The sequence below is a fragment of the Rhyacophila brunnea genome, unplaced genomic scaffold (assembly GCF_057557595.1).
Source record: "Rhyacophila brunnea isolate RB1 unplaced genomic scaffold, BYU_Rbru_1.0 scaffold_12, whole genome shotgun sequence".
Classification (NCBI taxonomy): domain Eukaryota; kingdom Metazoa; phylum Arthropoda; class Insecta; order Trichoptera; family Rhyacophilidae; genus Rhyacophila; species Rhyacophila brunnea.
The window spans coordinates 20,638,937-20,661,908 of record NW_028232774.1 but is presented as its reverse complement, the minus strand read 5'-3'; the positions used below and the strand labels follow the sequence as shown (position 1 = coordinate 20,661,908).

At 39.6% G+C, this 22,972-nt stretch overlaps 1 protein-coding gene across 2 annotated transcripts; it reads left to right on the top strand.

The window, feature by feature from the left end:
- The first annotated feature begins 10,755 nt into the window (after nucleotides 1-10,755).
- On the top strand, nucleotides 10,756-17,091 carry LOC147077891 (uncharacterized). 2 transcript variants are annotated; one of them, XM_085940153.1, is made up of 6 exons: nucleotides 10,756-10,864; nucleotides 12,085-12,317; nucleotides 13,066-13,216; nucleotides 13,898-14,047; nucleotides 14,911-15,108; nucleotides 16,368-17,091. In XM_085940153.1, exons 1-6 carry the CDS (start codon nucleotides 10,828-10,830, stop codon nucleotides 16,511-16,513), a joined length of 915 nt encoding a protein of 304 aa, XP_085796279.1. In that variant the 5' UTR covers nucleotides 10,756-10,827; the 3' UTR covers nucleotides 16,514-17,091. The 2 variants fall into 2 exon arrangements, with proteins under 2 accessions (XP_085796279.1, XP_085796278.1); XM_085940152.1 differs by having other exon boundaries at nucleotides 10,836-11,044.
- Nucleotides 17,092-22,972: the final 5,881 nt, after the last annotated feature.

Sequence of the window (22,972 nt, the reverse complement as noted above, 5' to 3'; positions counted from 1 at the left end):
CCATGCTGGTGCGCCTCTCTATTGTGGTAGAACCAACACGAAACTCGATCGATCTATTCGTGAAATAACTCTGAATCGACGCGAACAAATTTCCTGGTAGTCTCTTGAGCCGAAGCTTTTGAAGTATAAGAGGCCAGGATGCACTATCAAACGCACCTGCAATGTCCAGGAAAACTCCTAGGACGTATTTACGGCGAGAATTTTCAGCGATGGCAATCACGTTTCTTATGGCGTCTGTCGTTGATTTGCCTCTTCTGAAACCAAATTGCTTTTCAGAAAGCGGCGCATGCTCTTCCAGGTGGGCTTCAATCCTGTAGCACAGAAGTTTCTCCAGCACCTTACCGAGAGCCGGCAAGAGTGTTAGAGGACGGTAGGCTTTGGGGCTTGACGGTTCTCGACCGCCGGCTTTGGGGATTACCTTCAGTAAGCCCCGCTTCCAGCAGTCGGGGAACGTGCCGCTCTTGATGCAGTCACTGAAAAGTTTGGTAATTTCTGGCGCGGCGATGGCCCATGTGCGTTTGACAAGTATATTGTCAATGCAATCCGGGCCTGGGGCCTTGCCAACAATCAACGTTCTAATGATGCGATTGATCTCCTGTTCAGAGGGCAACGATGAATGGTCCGTGTCGATAGGAAGAGAAGCCTCAAAGCGGACCATACTCATGGTGGCATCGTCCCTGGACTCGTCATCCAGGGGGATGAGTGCCTCGAGCAGGACCGCAGCCGTTTCAGACTCGGTACTGGTGTATCCGCCACCCGGTTTCTCGATACCGCACAAGAGGCTCGTCGGTCTGAGACCAAGCTTTAATGCACGGTATGGAGGACCCCAAGGGTCCGAACCCCCCTCGATGGTGACGAAGTTCCTCCAGTAGTCCTTCTTGGCTTGAGTAATTGCTTTCTTGTAGTCGTATCGGGCGGACTTAGCCATGGATGCAAGAAGATCAATAGAGGCAGGTGGTTGCTTGAGTCGGCGCGCACGTTGATGGACCTTGCGTGCTTTCCTGAAAAAGTCGCGCAGGTTCGAAACTTGCTGCGTCCACCACGGCGACTGGCTGGGTGGCTTGGGCTTGCAGCGTCCGAGTGAAGCTTCGGCTGCTCCGGTGATATCTGCAGTCAGTCGTGAAGCGGCCGAGTGCAGGTCCGGAAAACGGTATCTCGAAGTCCTATCAAGCTTTTTGGAGAGCGCCTTTTCAAACTTTTCCCAATTCCCGTCACGCGTTCTGAAACGCGTGGGCGGGGAAGGGGATACGTCAGAGACGCCATCGTGCAAGGAGTCAGCGGCCAGCTCAAAAGTGATCAACCGATGATCACTCATGGAGGCGCTCGCATGGACCCTCCAGCCCCTGATACGTCTCGCGACGGACTCAGTGGCAAGAGTGATGTCGATGTGAGTGCTTCCGGAGTTTGCATGCGACGTGAAAGTCGGCATGCTATTCGGATCGTTGAGGACGACCAGGTTGTGCTGGTGCACCAGCTCCTCGATGACGTCCGCGTCGCACAAGGGGAGATCCACGGGCGCCCAGAGGGGGGACTGCGAGTTGGCGTCCGCACAGATGATGACATCCCTGCCAGCAACTGCGCGGAGGATGCCGTCAAGCAGCGATACCACGTGTTCCTTTGTACTCTTAAAGCTGAAATAGGCGGAAATAACCACCACGCTGCCTCCTCCGGGTAAGCTGATGTCTGCACACGCGACCAGCTCAGTCGACAGATGCGAGAGCGACAGCACGCCAAAGCGAGGGTCAAGAGCGAATATACAGGCCTTTGGCTCTGTACAACTGGCGCTGACAACGAGGCCCGCGCACCTAAGTCCCTTTTCAGCGAGCCTGGGGCCCTTTTCAGAACCCCAGTGGTACGGTTCCTGCACCAGCGCCAGCGACATGCCGGCGGCCTGCATAACCTCAATCAACTCCGCAGAGCCGGCGTCGCTCAAGTTCACGTTCAACTGGGCGAAGGTGATCATCGAGCGGCAGTGTAGTCCACCATAGCCCTTTCGCGCAACTCGGCGTGGAGTCTTGCAGGGCACTCGAGGCTATTGGTGGGATGGTCATGCGGCTGTTTGTGCTTGTAGCAGGCTACGCACTTGGGTGGGATCTCCTTGTGAGGGCAGTCTGCGCGATCGTGGCCGGAAGCAGTGCAGTGGCTGCATGTGGGAGTCTTTGAATTGCATCCCTTTGCCATATGGCCGTAAAGGTGGCACATGTTGCACTTCACTACCCCCACAAAGTCCTTCAATGGGAAGGATTCCCATCCCATATACAGCCTGTCCTCCACCAAAAGGGCAGACCAAATTGCACCAGGGACGAAAACCACGAAGTGACATCTGCCGGTCTTCGGGCCAGCTTTGTGGCTGAGTCGAATATCCCTGTACGCCGATTCCGGCAGACCAGTCTGCTCCTTGGTGGAGGTGTAGATGGCTTCCCGGAGCTGGGGTTCTGTAAGGGTTGAAGGGAGATTAAAAATAATAACCCGAGGCTGTTTTTTCCCGGCGAGCTCAGCTCTTAAGGCAGCCTCCGAGGTCTCCATGGCCTTAACGAGGGCCGTGGCCTCAACTTCGGAGCGGGGGTGAACAATAATTCCTCCGTTTCTCACGTTTCGGATCCCTGTAATTTGGACCCCGATTGATCTGGGGTCAAATGCCTTCTTCAGCAGGTCCTTTGTGGCTTTCGATGTTTTTTCCCCAGAGCCGGTCGGGAAAAATAGGACGCCCGGTCTGGGGGCTAAATGTGACAATTCGGGCGTCGATGTGACAATTGGTGGTACGTATTATTATGCTTTTTACTCCCGGATCTAAGGATTAATATCCTACTATTGATATGTACGTCTATACAGTCGTCGCTTCTAAGTTATTTCGAGCACACGCAACATAACAAGGTACGTGTGATAATATTCATTCTAAATCAGCCTAGAATTAAGTGAAGTTACCTACCCGCTGAGCGCGCCGGGCCTGCGATGATTTCGTATCTCTTTGTTCTCGTTTCGCACACTTGTGCCGGTCACCATGTTGCTGGGACTTTTCCCGTTAGTTTTTAGCGGGTGGACGAAACGTTCATCCCTTTGTTTAAAGGCGTTTCTCGGCTTTCCGTCGTGGGCTGCTTTCACCTCTGGTCAGGCTATAAAAACCGAGGTCCCGGTAGGTATTGGGTGTGATAGAAACTTTTCGCTCCACAACAATGGCACCCCCAAGCAATATAACTTCACAATCGACAATCTCAATGTTTCTGCAATCTCTGTCCCAATTAATGCCCTCAGTTCAACAGGAAAATGACCCTGAGATTAAGAAGTTCTTAGAAACCTTCCAATCCGCAGCCACCAAACTCTCATCTCCCAACCCCCCCGCAGGTACATCTACATCGACCACGACAAGACGTCAAACGAGAAGCACCTCCCGGACCAGCCAACCCCCTAAACCAGATCCCGGCCTCGCAACGGACCATCGCCCCAGAAGAAGACTCCAGCTAAGAAGAAGATGACTGCGGCTCACTGGACACATCCATCTCATCAGCATCCAGCCTCTCCGTAACAATCCTCGACAAGTCCCGCCAAACGCCGAGAAAGCACACCCTCGACACGATAGACGAGGACGTGACTCCCATCCCGTCTAATCAATCGACGCCAAAATTCTCAGGCTTGAACTCCAGTTCTCAACAAGAAACAAAGGGCTAGGGCCCAAAACACAAGCAGGAGCAATTCATCCAGCTCCTCACTACCCTCGCCCCCAGGACCCAAGAGTCAAGAGATCCCACCCACGAAGAACACAAATACCCCCCTACCGACAATCTCTCCATCACCTCCATCCAGCGCTAACTCAAGCCCCAAATCTCCCGCGGCAATTCCCATTCCTACCACGGATGCCAGAACCCCAAAAATTCCACCTATTGTCATCCATAACAAAGCCGATTTCAAGAGGTTGATGACTGACATTTACCGCGCCGGAATGAAGACCGGAGAAGGGATTAACCAGCGAGATGGAATAAAAATCTCATTCCCGACCATAGAAAGCTACAGGAAGGCCCAAGTCTACCTCCAGAAATCTAAAATCCAATACCACACATACCAACTCGCTGTTGAAAAACTATTAAAGATAGTCATGAGGGGCATCCCAAATGAATATACTGAAGAAGAAATCTCGAACGAACTAACAGACCTCGGATACCCCATCAAGAAGGTACAATGTATGCGGAAAGGTCCAAACCGCCTGCCCATACCTCTGGTACTGCTGGACTTAGAAAAGTCCGAGAAAGGGAAGGAAACCTACAACCTGGAATCCTTATTCAACCTCCGCATCAAGATGGAGCCCCTCAACCGAAAAGCTTCGGCTGGACAGTGCCATAACTGTTAAGGGTTTGGACACTCAGCAATGCACTGCCACGCAGCTCCCAGATGCGTCCGCTGCAGAGAAGGACACCTCACAGCCACTTGCACTCATACCCGCCAAATGGGTCCCGCAACTTGCGCCAACTGTGGCGGCCCGCATCCCGCAAACTTTAAGGGCTGCATATACCGCCCAGGAAACACAAGAAGCGCCCCTCATCACGCCCCTCAACCACTGATGAAGCAACCACTGCTTCCCATTCCAAATGCCTGGGCCCCAGGATGGAACTCACAAAAACAGGCTCCCCTCGGCTTGAAGAAGAGCCGACACAACCCGCAGTCAAGGTCGCGGAAAACTCCCAACACTCATCCACCGCAATCCATCAGGGGTACTCGCATACCCAGCATCTTTCGGAGCTGAGCCATGCGATGAAGGACATGATGGATAAGGTCAACAACGCACTGCGACTTTCCCACAAACCCTTCATGGCCGTTAGAATCAAACCAACGTCACTTCAGACAGCGTTCTGGAACGCACGAGCTAAACACGAAATCCGACACTTCCTCGAGGAGCACGACATTGATATACTGCTTATCAATGAAATGTGGCTCAAACCATCCCTTTGATTTAACATACCAAACTACACTATCCATAGGAACGACAGACCAACCAAAGGTGGCGGAAGAGCCATCATCGTAAAATCAAATATCGGGCACTGTTCAATACACTCGCAGCCATCCGCGCGCGCCACTCGTCAGGCTATAGAATCAACCTCGATATAAGTAACCACTAAGAATTACGGCTTAGTTAAATTCACAGCTATTTACATCTCACCAAAGCAGGCTCCCACCAGGTTAGAATACGATAATCTTCTAGACACCATTAACGATACTCCCACAATAATAGCGGGCGATTTCAACGCCAAGCATCCTGCTTGGAATAACTACAAATCAACACCCCGTGGAGAGTTATTATTAAAGTTCACTCAGGGCACTCAGTCAGTTATAGCAGCGCCCCTTTCACCAACCATGTTCCCCGTTAAAGGAAGGCCAAGCATCATAGACTTCGCCATTCTCCGTAATACCAACTTCTTTTCCATTATTCGTACGGTAGATGAATTAAATTCAGACCATAAACCGCTACTAATGTTCCTCGGGGACCCATTAGACCCGCTAGTCACGCAACCGAACAGCTCAAGATATAAAGTATCTTGGGAAGACTTCGGACTACACTTGGAGGAACACCACACTCTAGCATTAGAGCTTACATCCACAACTAAAATAGACACCGCAGTGAGGGACTACAAGAGGCCGTCAAAGCCGCCTCAACACCAATCAGCCCAGCTGATTTACATAGACTAACTAAATCACAAAGAAAAACCGCGCTAGGAAGATCGTCCAAATCTTGGGAGATGAACCCTCTGTTGCCAAGTTTAAAAAACTTGCCTGTTTAGAGTCACAATACTTTCCAGACGACTGGAAATTAGCAGACGTCATCCTCCTACCAAAACCCGGTAAGGATCATTCACGCCCCGAAAATCATAGGTCGATCAGTCTCCTCCCTACGATGAGCAAACTTCTAGAAAGAATTATAAACTCCAGACTTCAAATCATTATCTATGAGAAAAAAACTCATTCCAGACGTTAGCGAAAAAAAACACCGAGCCGACATAGTCCTAGCTCAACTCAGACCCATGATAGGACATAGGAGCAAACTTGCCTATGGCAGCAAGCTGCTATTATACACAGCCATCATCCACCCCATTATGACCTACGCGTGCCCCGTCTGGGCATACGCCAGTCTAAAGTAACTCAACAGGTTCCAAATCAAACAGAAAAAAGCTCTCAGAGCAATCACAAATGCACCCTGGTTCGTCAGGACACATCACACAGCAATCTTAACGTGGAAACCCTCCACACCCATATCCTCAAGCTTACAAAGCAATTCTACAGCTCCATCAACAACCATCCCAACACTACAATATCACACTTATTACAGTATGACATACACGCACAGACATAATTTAACCGGCCCAGAAAGGTACTCCTCCTGATGCCCCATTAGCTTATTACATCCCCTATTCCCTTCAGACCTTCATTTCTTTTCAGCGACCGCAATCGGGACCCCATTGCATCACACGGAGATCGAATTTCTCTCGAGTATAAACTAAATATCAAAAGATGGTGGTCAGTCTGATTCTTGACATAAGTGCAAGCCTCAGAACCCACCCACCCTAGGTAATAAACAATAATCAATACCAAAATCACTGAGATCAAGGGCCTAGCAAAAAAGATAAATTGATAACTCGAGGGAACTGGACCGAATATCCAAGCGCCGAGACCCTGACGAGAAGACGGACGGAAGGAAAGAAGAATTCTGCAACGCCGGAAGCCAAGAGGAAGGACAACTGCACGGAAAGAATACGCGGTGGTCTGTGTCGGCGGACGTCATCGTTTTGTTTGTTCGATGAAGCACTTTTTTTTAAACTTACTAGAGATCCTTTAACCCAGACCTCCAACCTGGCCTCGGTCGGTCGCGAACCCGCCGAAGCCAGGTTTTCCCTATTGAATAACCATGCTTCACTCCCGATGGTAACTCTATATAAAGGGGATAGGCTATAAATATCGCCTAGGCGGCCCATATGAGTAAGCACATTATCCTAAGTAGGTATTGGCTTTAGTCTGTTACCGAGATTACACAAACATGAACCGAATTCCAATCCCACCGGGTGTCGACGCAGTCCATGGTTGCTACTTAGAGACTTGGAGAAACGGAGACCAGCAATGCTTTGGGCTGACCATCAGGGACGGAGAAGCAATCTATCTGGTCTGCTTCACCTCGGCGATTCCGGATTCCCTGCGGAACTACAATGCCTACCTAATAGCTCCCGGCGCCGCCGAGGCTGGCGTCGGAGACGGCGCGCCTATCCGTCGTGACCGAAATGTTGGCTGAACAGAACACCTTCGCCGACCTTCAACGCAGCTAGAAAACCAAAGACTCGCCCCCGGACCCGACTGACAACCTTAAAGGGCCCTTTTCAGGGCCGCCAATAATTTCTAAATTTGCCTGGTACGATCGCAGCTCATCGTTGCTCGGCCGCGACCCCTTTCCTTTTTTTGTTTTTAAAATGAAAGAAAAATAAATGCGCTAATGTAAAGTCTAAAAAAATACTAATCATTTAATGAATTATACGTGTTGAGCCAGCGTCGGCACTATGTTAGTATTTTATTTTTCTATACAATGTTGACGCCAGTTTCGGCGAAGCTACAGAGTACCTACTGTTTGCCGAACGGTCGTTCAACAAAGGCTCTCCGCGGCCGCTTCCACCCCTCGTCATCGGTATATTCGATCCGCTATTTTTTTTCTTCGTTAACACCTACTTAATAAATGTGATATAATGTACATAATATTCGAGCAATGGCCCCCTCCTAATAAGTACCTAGTAAAATTGGACATGACATATTAAAGTTCGTTTGATACAGTTTTTACGGCATATACAAGAAAAAAATACCTATTCATTAATTACGTGATCCTCGCCATCTATATTCATATTATTTATACACAGGTTAATACTATTTTTGCCTGGCTCAGCGTTAGAATTATCGATTATATTCTTATTGTCTCTTGCAATGAACGATTTTACATTTATAATATTGTCTCTTCGTTTCATATCACTATACCTATCGTTATTAATAATCATTAGAGCGTCTAAATCACTGGTTATGCTTTGCGTAGGCGTCGGTTTCACGTCCATATACTTCACATTAACTGGATCGCTCGTTGGCACGGCGGACCGGCGTTCCTGACGAAGCCGTGAAGAGTTTGCCGGCGCCGTGGGACTTCTTCAGTCCTGTGCTGGACGTTCTTGACGTCTCTCTTCAGTATCCTCTTGTCGTGGGCCGCCCCGCCCTCCTCCGCTGTAACCGCCTCGTTGTCCGGTCCCGTCTCCGCGCCTTGGCGCCTCCTCTTCAGCAGGGTTTTCACGTCGGGCTGTCTGTTTGGTCTCAACCCTCGGCTTTTACCTCCAGTGTCAGGGTTGGTCGTCTTTTTGGATTCGCCGCTGACACAGCCGCATAAAATGCATGGCATTTGTTCGACTTTGGACGACTGCTGGTATGATGGGCGACCAGTGGTTTGCGTGCTCGGCAGTGGATGGAGCTGACGTGCAATCGTCAGGAGTTGCTCCATTGTTCTCCAGGGCATCAAGTTCACGCGGAGCTGGTCGCGCGCGGTCAATAGAAAGTGAAAAGTTTGACCGAGGACTTCCGGTTTGGCCTCTGGCATGAGGACCGCTGCCAGTTCAGCCTTCTGGCGGAGGAACTTGTAAGGTTCCATGTCTGGTCGCTGCCTATGGACTAACAGCTCTATTCTCTGACGTTGACGCCTGGCGAACGACTCGAAATGGATCTTGCCGTCTTCGCAAAATGCATCCCAGCTGTCAGCTGGATCGAACATCCGACTGCACGTCTTGGCCTCCCCTTCAAGGCGGCTCAGTGCTTCTCGTACCCTGCAGTTTGGCGGGCACTTCGACTCTTTGTAATTCGCTTCACATTCCTCTGTGAAGGTGATGAAGCGTTGTCGCGGATCGCCAGTGAAGATTGTTCGGAGCTCCGGTTTTGGAGCGTATGGTTTCTTGCTAACATCTTCGGGCGTTCCGCCTCTTGGCTGTCTGCACGCTACGCTTATGTCGGTGCGCGGGCTGTCTTCAGGGAAGATCTGCGCATCCTGAAAGTCGATCCCTCCGAAAATGTCAGATTGGCCGCTGACGGCTACTTCTTCCGCTGGGTGAGGCATATTTTGTGGATTATCTTCGCTATCCGTTGACTGAGCGCGGCGAGCTTTCGACCGCGTGTGCATAGAGTGATTTGGCACCGATCACCCTTTGTTCCACCACTCTAGGAGTGGCGTTCGTGCACCAATGGTTGTCGACCGTTTGGCTATATCTCCTAACGCTATATCTCCGTCCCCATTTATTTTATATATATAAAAATTATTATATATTATTAATTTTTAAGTATTATTTCAAAATATAAAATTACTAGGCCTATACTTTTACTATATATTATTACAAAGTTAAAAGTTCCATTTGCTTGGCACTGCCATCCAAAACTTGGACAAGCTTGATTAACACTTATTGTTCAATGTTTGTACTCACTGTTGTGTTTTTTTTTTTCAACTGCTGGATGCAGAGCATCTCATGGTCTTGGAAGCCGTCCAGGTTTATTATCCACTAATCCATTGTCTACTATTACTGAGTAGTGTGAGGTCATGAACCTTTCTTCCCGATGTGAGAAGCAGCCGAGTAGGTAGCTGTCCTGCGAGACGTTTCGAATAGGTTGTACTCCACCGGTGTTGTTTTCCTAAGATGATCTACCACTCGTCCTGGATCCCAAACCGGTGGTTTGACGGGTTTCGTTTTATGTACTGAAATTGCCTGTAACATATTGTGTTGTACAACCACGTTGATGCTGATATCTACAATGATAATCGGTTTTCAAAATGTGGCTATGGCTGACTTATGAACCAGGATGGTGTTGTACGACAAACCCTCCATGTTGTGCAAGTACCCTAGGTATCTGGCCAATTCCATTGGTTGAGGGCTAATAATTATGATCCATTAGGTTCATGTTACACCATGTCATTGTCTTCCATTTGTTCCAAGCTGGTTTGTAAGTTTTTAGAGTCGAAGGCCGCCATTGGTAATATTCCGGCATTATTTATCTCGTCAAGAGGCCCCCCAAAACATACGACTCGAGCAGTCATCGGAAATTGGGTGAAGTCAGTACTCGCTGATGCAGGGGTACAGGAATCACCAGGCAATAGTCGATCAGCAGTCGCCTCTCTAATTGGTTAGAGAATTACCCCATAGATGACATCCTCAGAGAGGTAATTGGCGCCAAGAAGCTACTTTTAAAATATTTTACCAGAGACCGATAGACACACAGACTTCTACAGCGGGGGAACAAAATATGTTGACCTCTTTGTTCAGCCCGGTGCACTGAGCCTGAAAGTAAGGAATATATTATACCTAATTCTCATGTTAGGTTTCATCCACCCTATCTGGCCGGATCTATCTTGCTTTACCAGGTGATAACAAACAGATATCTCAAGGGACTTCAGAGTCAATAGCGAATAATGAAAGGAGTTTTACGTAGCATTAAAACTCTTATTATTCTTGTTGACTCTGAAGTCCAGAGAACACCTACCTGGTTTCCTTGAGACATATCAAATTGAATGAGCAGAGACAAAGGACGCTTCCGATAGAAACGTCAGTCCTGCCAGCCTGAGCAACCAGAGAGATAAATAATCAAGAAGAAAAGGGGGTAAAAAAGGGCCAGCACAGAAGAACACAAGGCAAAAATACGATCAACATACAACAATTATATACCTACCTAGTACATGATGTGAATTATTTTTTCATTGACGTTTGTTATTATATTTCTGGCAAGACTGTCAAGGTGTTCCAAGTATAACATTTATTTTATTTCGATAAAGTTGGTAATAGTGCTGATATGGTGCTGACACTGCTGACCTCAACGTTTGTAGCAGGTTTAAATGTGTCAAATTTGACAGCTTAAATGTCAATTTAAAAAAAAATTAATTGTACATAAGCGTTTTTTAAAATAATGATAGCATACTCAGCAATACGATTTGTCAAACAAATAATTCAGCCATATCTTCCGCTTCGCAGATTATTTTGTGATAATGCCTCAGAAACCAATAAAAAGTGTTAGTATAAAGTGAGGTTAGGTGTATGATATTGACTGAATTTGATTAAATTTTAAATAAAGTTGTATTTAAGTATTTATAATATATATTGACAGCAAAAATGTCTTACTTAAAATCGATTTTCCAAAAAGTTTATAAATTTTCATATAGCTACCTCATAACAATAAATATAGACTAAAGTTTGTCCTGCCAAGACGGATCATTGGATGCATTCAATATTTATGCCTCATGGGAGCTTCTCAAAAATTGACTTCTATAGGAAACAATTTCATATTCAATAGCAATTACCATCCCATCTAACACTTCTTGCATAAAAAAAACACTAGTGTGGAGAGAACTCTTCTTAACTATTCTTTACCGCTATCTAATGTCTTTTTCTTTATAGCTGCCCATGGTTCCTTCAATATAGAAATTCCTGAATGTTGCGGTGAATTCTTCCTTTGCAAAAATCGTCATAATATAGTTTATTGGCATATAGTTTGTTTTTGCCACGTTTGTCGGTAAATTCTTTTGGCCGAGGTTTTCAGTGCTGTGAATGTCTTTTTCAGCGCTGATTCTGATAGCATTGACACCAATATTGACAGCTTGGTTAATATTGAGTCACTATAGCAGGCTCCGATATCTGCATCCTGTCCTTAATAATTTAAAACTATTTTTTAAAGTCATTTTCCTTGGATGTATTGAGTAATACAAAACATACATTTTTTTTTGAGATTATTATTATTGACATAATAATCATCAAACCTTTATAATGGATCATATATTGACACTTTATCATTGAATGAATAATTTATATAACTTACAGGACTAGGGCCATCATATCAAAAGAAAAAATATCGATACCTACCTGATATTGGTATTGTATCGAAAGAGAGTACTAAAGAATTGAAGTATCGGTCAAAAAGTATCGATTCTTTTTTGACGGCCCTACACTGAACCTTACTGTATCTTTAAAATTAAAAAGTCGAGGAAGCCTAAAAACGCTGATCTATAAAGTACCTACTAATATTTTATCAATTTCATTTCTTATGTCATTGCAGATTTGTTAATAGAAAAACTAGGAAATTTTACCACAATTGGAATAAACAGGCCTTCGAAGCGCAACTGCCTGAACGCTGAGACTATCACTCAATTGAAACAAGCTTTCGAAGATTTTGAAAATGATGATAGCTCTCGGGTTGCAGTACTTCACGGAGAGGGCGGCAGTTTTTGTTCTGGTTATGATTTGGATGAAATAATTGAACACGGATATGAACCTATACTTGATGCAATTGTAGGTGGTATTATGTTCATTATTTTTTCAATTCGTTTGCTATTGAAATTTCTCTCTTTTCTGTGAAAGTTTCTTAAAAATATGAATATGTTCCATTTTGTTAAACTCATTGGGTGCATGCTCTAGAACAGGCATGTACAATATTATGTTGATCGCACAATAGGCACCTAAGAATTGTGAAAATGTAAGAAGCGGGTACATTCTATATATTTATTTGTAATCTAATGTGAATGCATTTTAATTTTGAAGGGAATCATTAAACATTCTTATTTTTAATTCTTTATTCCGATTACGTGAATATAGTCTTCAAATTAACCATGCGAAAGCCCTCGTGACTCCATCGTATCACTTGATTCGTATTGTATCACTCACCACACACGGCCTTCCTCAAGAGTGAGAGAAAGAGGAGATATGAATACCCACTTTTTAAACTGAGGTATAGATTCCCCTGAGGATGATGATTATGATAAAAGCAACTATTGTTTAATTTGTAACACCTCAGTGTCCACAGACAAATATAATACGTTTGTTCTAGTTTAAGAATATCAATGTGAGAGTGTGGTTGGCCAATTAACAAGGAGTCAAGATAAAACCACTCAACCAGCAAGTGAAATATGTGTGTTCGAAACCCACTCGGTCCATGGTTGATTTATGAGATTTTTCAAAGTTACGTATTTAATGAAAATGTTGTTAAAATCTTATATAAATAATAGTAGATGTGATAATATACTGTTATTGTTCCATACAGAGTAATTTCAAAACGCAGCCGTTCTGCAATAAACCTGTAGTTGCAGGTGTAAGTGGTTATGCTGTGGCCGAAGGCTTTGAGTTGGCTCTGGGCTGCGATCTGAGAGTCATCGAAGACACCGCTGTAATGGGATTTCTCGGAAGAAGATTTGGTGAGATCTTAACTAAGGAGCTATGATTATTTTTTTATTCTTGGTCATGATCGAGGTGATCAATACCACATTAGATACTTGTCTATGTAATAAGTTTAGTTTTTGTCAATAATTTTCTCAAAATCATTTGCATCCTTCTCATTAATAAAATGATTAATCATTTAATTTGCTCTAAGTTTATAATTTTTTGGTGGGGATATTTATTTGGTGTGTCATGAAACAAATTCCCTTTTCTCAGTGTGCCATAAGACAAAAAAGTTTGGCAGACATTGCTATAGATGATTTAAAAGATAGATTGGGGAAGTGACGCTAGGAAATTGAATTACCAAACATATGTCCTTTGTATGTCTTTGGAATATTAAAACAGTTTTAACCGGTAAATTGCCGAAAGCGAACTTGCTCGCCGTAATTACACCAATTCTTACGTTAATTACTACCAATTAACTAATTGCGGCATAGAAGTGGAGACAATTATTACTCGGCTTGATAGCTACATCTTTATCCTTGTTTCGTTGAAGAATGAATTTATATCGGCGGTTTTTTGAAATATCTAGTGTGAAAATGAGTGCAGCAATATAAAGCAATGTTGGACCATTGTTTTTTTTTATCAGAAAATAATGGTCTCTTTTTATATGATGTAAGTGCTATAATATGACTAAATCTATTTTACTGTGTGTTTAGGAGCTCCCTTGCTGATGGACGGAAGTAGATTATTGTCAAACTTGGTAGGTGGATCGAGAGCGTTTGATGTGAGTATGACGGGCCGGATGCTGAATGGCCACACGGCAAACGATTGGGGACTCGCCACTAGAATTGTTGCCACCGGAACAGGTATTTCATTTTTCTCTCGATGCAATCCATTTTCTTATTTCATTTTTCTTTTAATCAAGGATAGATAATTGAGTTGGTCTCAACCCCACTTTACTGTGTATATAAAATTTTCTTTTTATTGTAATTAAATGGTTTTTTTTTAGTTTAATTAGTATTATTAATTTAATGAATCATCATTTTAGTACTTTCTGTTACCTATATTTTAGGGAGCCTCTGAAAACAAGCCATAACCGTCATTTGGTGGTTTAATTCCGTGTGTACAAGTTAGGTGTAAGAATTGTAACAAGAATTACCTGCCTAGACTGCACAATTGCAGGAAGTAAAGTAAAGTTTAAAACTACACCCACGATGGCCGCGCGGCTTAAGCGTCGGCCTATAGTGCCGTGGGTCCCAGGTTCGAATCCTGGGTCTGACAAATACACATATTGTTTTTCAATTTGTATTTGAGTCAGAGTATGGACCTAATAGGTTGAGCAAGTGGCTGACATCCATTTTCTCGTAAAAACAAAATCTGTTAATACAAACCTCCACTCTGTAGAGGCCCATATGATCTTATTAGGATCGGACATGGTCGGAAAAAATATGCGATAATTTTTTTCACTATAATATATTACGTATATATTATTACGTATATATAATATATTACGTATATATTATTACGTATATATAATATATTACGTATATATTATACGTATATATTATAAGTAATATATTATAGTAGATAAAATGAGTCAAGCTATGGTACTCGCTAGAGATTAATTAATAATTCATCCCTATGGGTACCTAATAAAATTAGTGTCAACTGTCGTAAATTCGTCATGACGTTTCTCGATGTGAATTTTAAAATAATCAATTGATTCTAGCTCTCGGGCAAGCTATCAGTGCTGCTAGCTGTGTTGCCAAGTTTCCAGAAAACGGTTTGCAATACGACAGAATGAAAATCTGGGAGTCGTTTCGGCAAGAAAATGGCAAACTCGCTCAACATAGAAAAGAAGAATTCGACCGGTTGAGAAAATTAGCTGTCGAGGACGTGAAAAAACTTGCTCTTCGATTTAAAGAAGGTTATTACTTTTAATCCAATCAAATTTATTATTTCGTTACATAGCTTAAGGGATATGGAACTGCTAATAGGTTGCAAATGAAGAATTGGGTAGAAAAAATTATGGCTTTAGCTTCTGTAACAAAAAAGTAAAATTTGTAAGAAAAATATTTGTCGTATTATAATATGATGCTCATAATATTTTTTAACCCATTAATTAATATTATTTTAAACCCCTTAATTCAGTAACTTAAAAGTAAGCCATTTTTCGACACGTAAGATATCAGTGTTTCAATATCGCAATAGAATAAACCGAAGAAGGCTTGGGCAAAGTGATTTTTTGATATTTTGAGTGGGAATTTTAGGAACAAACAACAATCAATATAATCATTATCATAAGAAAAGTATTTTTTTTAAATGTATTATTTCAAAATATTGTAATCGTTGTTGTAATACGTATAAAGCTTATATATACTGGAATCATTTACAGTGGCACCATGAGTATGGCAAAAGTGATTAGCAATAATTGTAGTAAGTAGTATGGTTTGTTACAATACTAGCAAACAATATCAAGACAACTGCAAATCAGTTTTGCTGTACCAATGGTGCCACTGTAGAATGATTCCTGCATATATTTACAAGAGGAAATCTGTGATAACATTTTGGGAATCCATTAAATCTTGAATCATGTTAATACTTAGTAGGTGCCAAACATTACAAAAAACATTTTATTAATGGGAATATTTTATTCTATACAATACATATTAATTGTGTTCTTTTATGATAGTTATTGCAATGAGATTTATAAACACATGTTTTTTTGCTTTTCCTGACATTTTTCTCGATTCCCCTTCTATGTTTTGAGTTTTGACAGCCGAAATCTTTTACAATTTTTTTCTTTATCTAAAGGGTTACCACAGTTTGATTTTACTGACTACAGGGGGTCCTCATTATCCGAGAATTCGTTATTACGAATTTGCAGAAAAATGAAAAAAACTATAAAAACACTTAAAAAACACAAACACAATAATGCAGTCGTCAACTGTCACATTCCGTCTTTCAATCCCACACTCCTACGGTATTCCTGTCTTTTTATTTTCTAAACGTGTCCCAATAAAAGCCATTTACCAAGTAATTTTGGTCACCGTTGCGGATTCGCTTTAAGAGGTATTTTTTTCTATATAGATGCACAATTTTCATTATTTCTAATAGCTCAGTGATTATTGTGAACACACAATATAATTAAAACGCTTGTTAATTAAGTTTTCTTATTTTTTGCAGGTATTGGCAGGCACGGAAAATTTCATAGTCTCAAGAAGCGAGAGGTCCTCAGTTGGGAGAGAGAAGATGATGAAATAAGAGAAAAGACCAAAAATGAATCACAGAAAATTAAAATTACCCAAAATTTTGATGATGAATTGAGATAATGCTTATATTATATTTTATTTGTGTTCTTAGTAACCGTTGATTATTTTAATAAATTGCGATACGTAATATTATTATTATAAGATGTTGATAATCTGGTTTATTTATTTTTAAATCGTAATCTAGTAGCATAAAATTATTTATTATATTCCCTGTCTGTATACGTAGGGATTGCGATACCGGTGTTCTAGTATTTTTCGATACCGAAATACTGGTTTTAAAAATTAAGACAATACCGATATATTCAGTATTGAAAGTGAAAACAAAATGTGTTAATTAACATGAAAGGTTTATGAGGACATCATTTTTTTGACATGTTACGTCGTTCGTTTGTATAAGTTTAGTAACCTCAGCCTCATGATGGAATAATAATTATACACTATAATGGACTTGCCTGTGCCTAATTTTTTGATGTTTATCTACTAAAGAGTAGCTTATACAATAATGAAGAAATATCATTTTGTTGAAAGTGAGTAAGTAACATTGTGTGTGGTTTTACGGGATAACAGTTTGTAATAATAGAAATTGTAAAAAGTGTAATAAACTAATAAAGGATTAGATGGAATTACATATATTATGTATACTGGCTTTACTTCTAAATTGGAGCATAATACGGTCAACCAGTGGCAAAGGTTGGAGGTAGGTTGTGGAGATCCGACAAAAATAGTAGGTACACACAAAACTTTGTCAGTCATACTTATTTGTTATTCAATTCAATTCAATTCAAATTGATTTATTTATATAATATCATCATCAGCCTGCATCTATCCACTGCTGGATGAAGGCCTCTTCAAGCTGCTTCCACTTCTCTCGGTCCTGCGCGTTGCGTTGCCCCGTACTTCCGCAGAACTTTATCATTTCATCGATCCAGCGGCCTCTAGATCTACCTTGCGAACGTTTTGTACCTCTTGGATCCCACTGGATGACTAAATCAGTCCAACGATTGATTTTCTCTTCTTCGAGTGTGATAATATAGTGAACTTTTAAAAATTACAGATTCAAGACGTTCACCACATGACGTGAAAAACATAGAAGTAGTATTAAAACAGTATTAAAAACAAAAATAAAAGCAGTATATAATGAGTAAAATAGAGTTTTCGTTGAACTATTAACAAAATTGCAGATGGTGTTGGTTAGTTTTTAAAATTCAATAAAGCCCTGCCTAAACCAAACCATAATAGATAATGTATAAAAGTTGGCATTCATCAAAGCGATGTACAAATTTGAGAGCGCTGACCGGAGGTTGTATTCTCATGAAATTACCTCCTTACTATTCTTCAGCTTGTACATTCTTTACATTGTAATAAGATCAGTTGTCATGTATGGCTCTGAGCCCTGGTGCATTACTAAAAGCATGGAAAGAGTGTTGGGCTCATTTGAGCGGAGCGTGCTGTATGGCAACTTTGGATGCATCAATGACACACAATTGGGGTGAAGACGAAGATACAATTACGAACTGTTCGTTTTGTATGGGGGCCCGTTCATTGTACAGTCTATCAAATTGGCCCACCTTCGATGGCTGGGGCATGTACACAGGATGTACGAGTCACACATGACAAAGAAACTGATATTAGGGAAGCCGGAGGGCAAACGCCGACCTGGTCAACTTCATACAAGGTGGAGGGACAGTATCGAGTTGAATTTAAAGACCTTGAATTACCTAAATTTAATGGACTTTGGATAGACCTGGATGGAAGCAGATACTGGAGGAGGTCAAGACAGCGACAGGAAGAAGAAGAAGAATTCTTCAGTCATGATTTCATCTTCCGCCCGGACCTGGAGTTCTCACCTGAATGTTAAGTTGTAGGAGGTTATCACACAGTTTACTGCGTCTCGTTTAAAAATATTACAAATCGAAGAGTATATTTCATATGAAAACTATTATTATGTAATTCAATGTATAACGTAGTAGCTTCAAATACTAGGGGCTTGGGGTTTGATTCCCCGTGAGGTCATAATACTTTGTGATTTTCTCAAGCTTGGATTGGCATAATTGTACCTCATGGCTTGTAGAGTAAAAACAGGGAACAAAATTAATTCAAACTGGCTTACCTTCTGGATGAGGTATACAGGCTACGAATCTCAAGTGTGTAAATATAACGTTTTAAAGAATATGTTATTTTCAATAGTTACATCTGTATCATAATAATATGCAGTAAAGTTTGGTCATGTAAATGAAATGTGCATTCAATATTTGGGAATGGTCAGCGTGTTTTATTATATTTGAGTTTTTATGGGCTGATCATCATCCTGGTTCAAAATCTTGATTCATGGCGATGGCTTTTAAATTTCCATCTAAATAATCTGTGGCCTCGTTAAGAAAAAGAAAAACTTACTTTGTTCATGTTATTATAATAGGTCTTAGCATTTTTTTATGTTTTTGATAGCTAAGGAGAGGTTGCAGCTTATTAGTACACATTTGTTTTTCAAATTTATATTTAATATACAAATAAATTTTTTGTGACATTGAGAATGACATACATACATACTTAAAACTATCAAACGTTTGATTTTATACAAATCTTTCTTCTGTCGACGGGTCCGTACATCTCTATACATAAATATCAATATTATTTTAGAAATAAATTGTACATTTTAGATATACATTAGTTGTGCAAAGTTAAATTAATCCTAAGTGCGTAAATTTATCGTAGGGGTGTGTCCGTTCACTTTTTCGTAACATGTAAAAATTTATCGCCCTTTTTAGAACATACAGTAAGTAATATACAATATTTGGTTACACAGTCATGAAGAAACAGGTTTATCATAAATATATTATAGGTTACTTGGATTTTGTTTTAAGCAGTCAACGTGAGAAGTCAAATAAAATATTGTATGTAACACACAATTAAAATTGTTCCTTGATAAGTTAAATTGCATACACAAACACTATGCAACCAGAACTTCATCAATATTATTGAAAGAATATGGTTGGCAATCCACGTCAATACAACATTGTTAATAGGAAAAGAATTGCGAGCAAAATGGACCTTGGTAAAATTGCTGCCAAAGTGATTGGGAGAAAAGTATCATGTTTTAGTACATGGACAGTACACTACTCACAATAGAGGATGTCTCATCCGGACACGGACTGCCTTTTGATATCTGGAAGGTATTGAAAAAGCTAAAAGTCAGTCAATGGGCATCTTAACCACTGAGGATGCCTCATGTGATTGTGGTGAGTTGCAGGACACCAGTCATATTATACTGGTCTGTCAATGAAGATGACCTGCTAAATGTAAATGACAAGGTGATCTCGGCTGCAATGTTTTGAAGTGAAGTGACCATAATTCAGGACATGTTATGTAAGGAAGCTTATGATGGCATTACAGATGTTTGATAAATGAAAATTGGCCTGCATTACTATGAAGTCTTACAGCTGTTTGCTAAACAATATTAATTGAATGTAGGATATGATATTAGATTATTTTAGTTTATATGCTTCATTGTGTGAACATTTTGTGTGAACTGTACCACAATATAGTGTTGTCTCTATATACTTAAATTAATTAAAATAAATGAAATTAGTTAGTAATCTAATTATTATATAAGTTGGCTGCTTTGTAATTCAATCATATATGATGAAGTCCTGTGATTCATAATAGTGTTACCCAATATCTTTAGTAAAACTTACCCATTATCATTGAAATATTACCATTACTGTTGTGCTCTGATTTATGCCATCTAAATTTTATTATATGAATGTGATGTATAATAGTTTCGATGGAAAATGTTGCTGCCTTCTTGTGTTTGTTTCATAATCAAATGAATAATCGAATAAAATGTTAACAAAACATGTTCAAAATGATGTTATATAAACTGTGGAATACCCTAAATTTTATGGCTTATTGATATATTATTTAATAAATGTAGGATTTAGAAATTAATTTAACTCAATGTAGACTTGATTAATTCTGATTATGGAAACAAATAATTTGTATCATTTTATCATCAAATTGAAGGGAGATAAAATTAATTTAAAAGATGTTAAAGAAACACTTCTTCTACTAGATGAAATAATCATTGTGGTTTCTTTTATGAATATTATCGAAGCAAGTTTCAGTTTGTCATAATAGTGGAACATCACCCACAAACCATTTTAACTCTTCCCAGTTTTTATGAAAATTAGTAGACATAGGGTCTATCTTTTGCTTCACTTACATACATTGTGGCTCCATCTCTATAGAATAACGTTTTATTCAATATCTTTGACAGATTTCGATATTAGAGAATTTGAATGCCGATGTATTCAATCATTTAGCACAAAATTAAAGAAAAACCAGCGAGTGACCTTAAGTTTTTAGTGAAACATAATTAATTGTATATTTTTATATTATATTATATTTGTTCACAATATAATCTTTGGCGAAGAACATCTCTTTGGTATTATTTTACATAAGAAACGTTTTAAGTTTTTCGCTTTGTGTTGACCTACCTTATTACTATATCTAATCGTCTGTGCAATTTCATTGTTAACGTAATATTTTTGTTAAGAGGCGTGTGCTGCAATTGTGATTATTATTGTTGTGCATATTGGTAATGTCTATAAATTATAACACTGTCTTTAAGGCTTCTAATATATGAGATTGCCTACATAAAGCAGTATAGAATATACACATTTTCGCCTGAATTTTAAAGTGTACAGAAAGTTAGTCAATTATAATAATGAATCTCAATATGCTCCCAATAATTCTGTCTATTTTTTGGGCATTATGAGTCATTTGTAAAGAAATAATTAAATCAAAAATAGAAAGCAGAAAACAATATGTGACAATATGATCTAATTATTGAGATCACCTATTGTGTGTTGAACTAACATTATTTTGCAAAAGAAAACATCTGCACATCAGAGAGGTCATAATATTATATCCTTATTTTCGAGATTATTTTTTCATTCTCACTTTTGTCAGTCTGCTAAGTGGTGCACGTGGCCACGATTAGTTTACAGATGATACTAAAACTTTTTTCACCCAAGTTGACCAAAGGATATGTCATGCAGTTTTATAAAATAGTAGTTGACCGACTGCCGTTTGAATGAGTGAGTATTTCACAGCATATCTTCGAAGACGTATCGTTGCTCCAATATGATCTTGGGTTGACACATCAGGTAATAACTGTTTCATGTCAATATTATACAAACTATTATTTTTATCTTGACAAATTCATAATATTATAGAATCATTATAATATTTTAAATATTTTATGCATATTATGTATAGGTACTGTAAAATACAGAAACAAAATAGAGAATTCAACATATATTTTTTATAATAAATTTTGTTTACTGAAAATCCTTAGTGGAAGGCCATCACAATTAAATAATCATACAATTTTTCTACTTCTTCCACAGACTTCATGTTTAAATTAATGACAGGTTTCATCGTTAGACAATTAAAATCAGTACAATAAGGATTTAATCAACGAAACCAGTCTTGATTTAAAAAACAAAATCTGTTTATAAAGTACAAACAATTTATTATTTTCTCATTAATTTATATATTTTTAATATAATATAACACAATGCCATTATCTTCTCCTGTTAAATTACTACATATTGTGTAATATTAAAGATTTTGGCAACAACTATACATTTTGTATTTATTGACTTAATTATTATTGAACCTAACCTAATTTAAATAGTAAAACACATTGCAACGTAATATAGTTATCAATCGGTGAAACATTTCATATAATAACCATATTTAAATTAACAGTTTTTATGGCATTTAGACCCAAATAAACAATTTTCATAATAATCTGCAATAATATTATAATATTCGTAAATATATTGAACAAATGCCTTGATTGTAGTAGTATCATTAATTATTAACATTGGACTCCCAAGTTGTGTTATAAGTATAATGAATTTAGAGTCCTTTAATGTTTTAATTATTATACGTATTTGATATCTATATCAAATAATCGCACATTTCATTTTAAAAACACGATTTATTTTTTTGGTCTTATCATGTTTCAGAGACATTTTTAGATGATTAACCATTTTTATAACTTTCTTTAATTTATTAAAAAGCTAATTGCTCAATATATTTCACGAGAAATAATCACCATTATTTTTTTGTAATTTTTTTTACAATTTATACATAAAATCGGCAATTAGGATTTTCAAAAAGATTATTATATCTCTGAATCCAATGGTGTTATATTTTTGCATTAAACTAGATTTTCCATAAAATTTTTATGTGTAAATGAAATTTTATTTAAAATATTGCAGTTCTTAACGACTTATAAAATATTTATAGCCGTGGCGAAGAGTGGAAGTAGGCTGTTAAGATCCGACTTAAATCATACGCACTAAACTTTGTCAGTCATATGTATTTGTTTTCATTGAACTTATATTACTATGTGTATATAACATTTGTTAGTTTTTTAAAATTCAATAGTCATAGTAGATAATAATCAAAAAAATATTCATTTATCTATAAAATATCTAAAATTATGAC

Coding starts and splice junctions, on each gene's coding strand:
- LOC147077891 (XM_085940152.1), top strand. CDS start 10,942: ATGATAGCATACTCAGCAATACGATTTGTCAAACAAATAATTCAGCCA. Junction 14,048..14,910: donor AATTGTTGCCACCGGAACAG/GTATTTCATTTT, acceptor AATTGATTCTAG/CTCTCGGGCAAGCTATCAGT. Junction 15,109..16,367: donor TGCTCTTCGATTTAAAGAAG/GTTATTACTTTT, acceptor TATTTTTTGCAG/GTATTGGCAGGCACGGAAAA.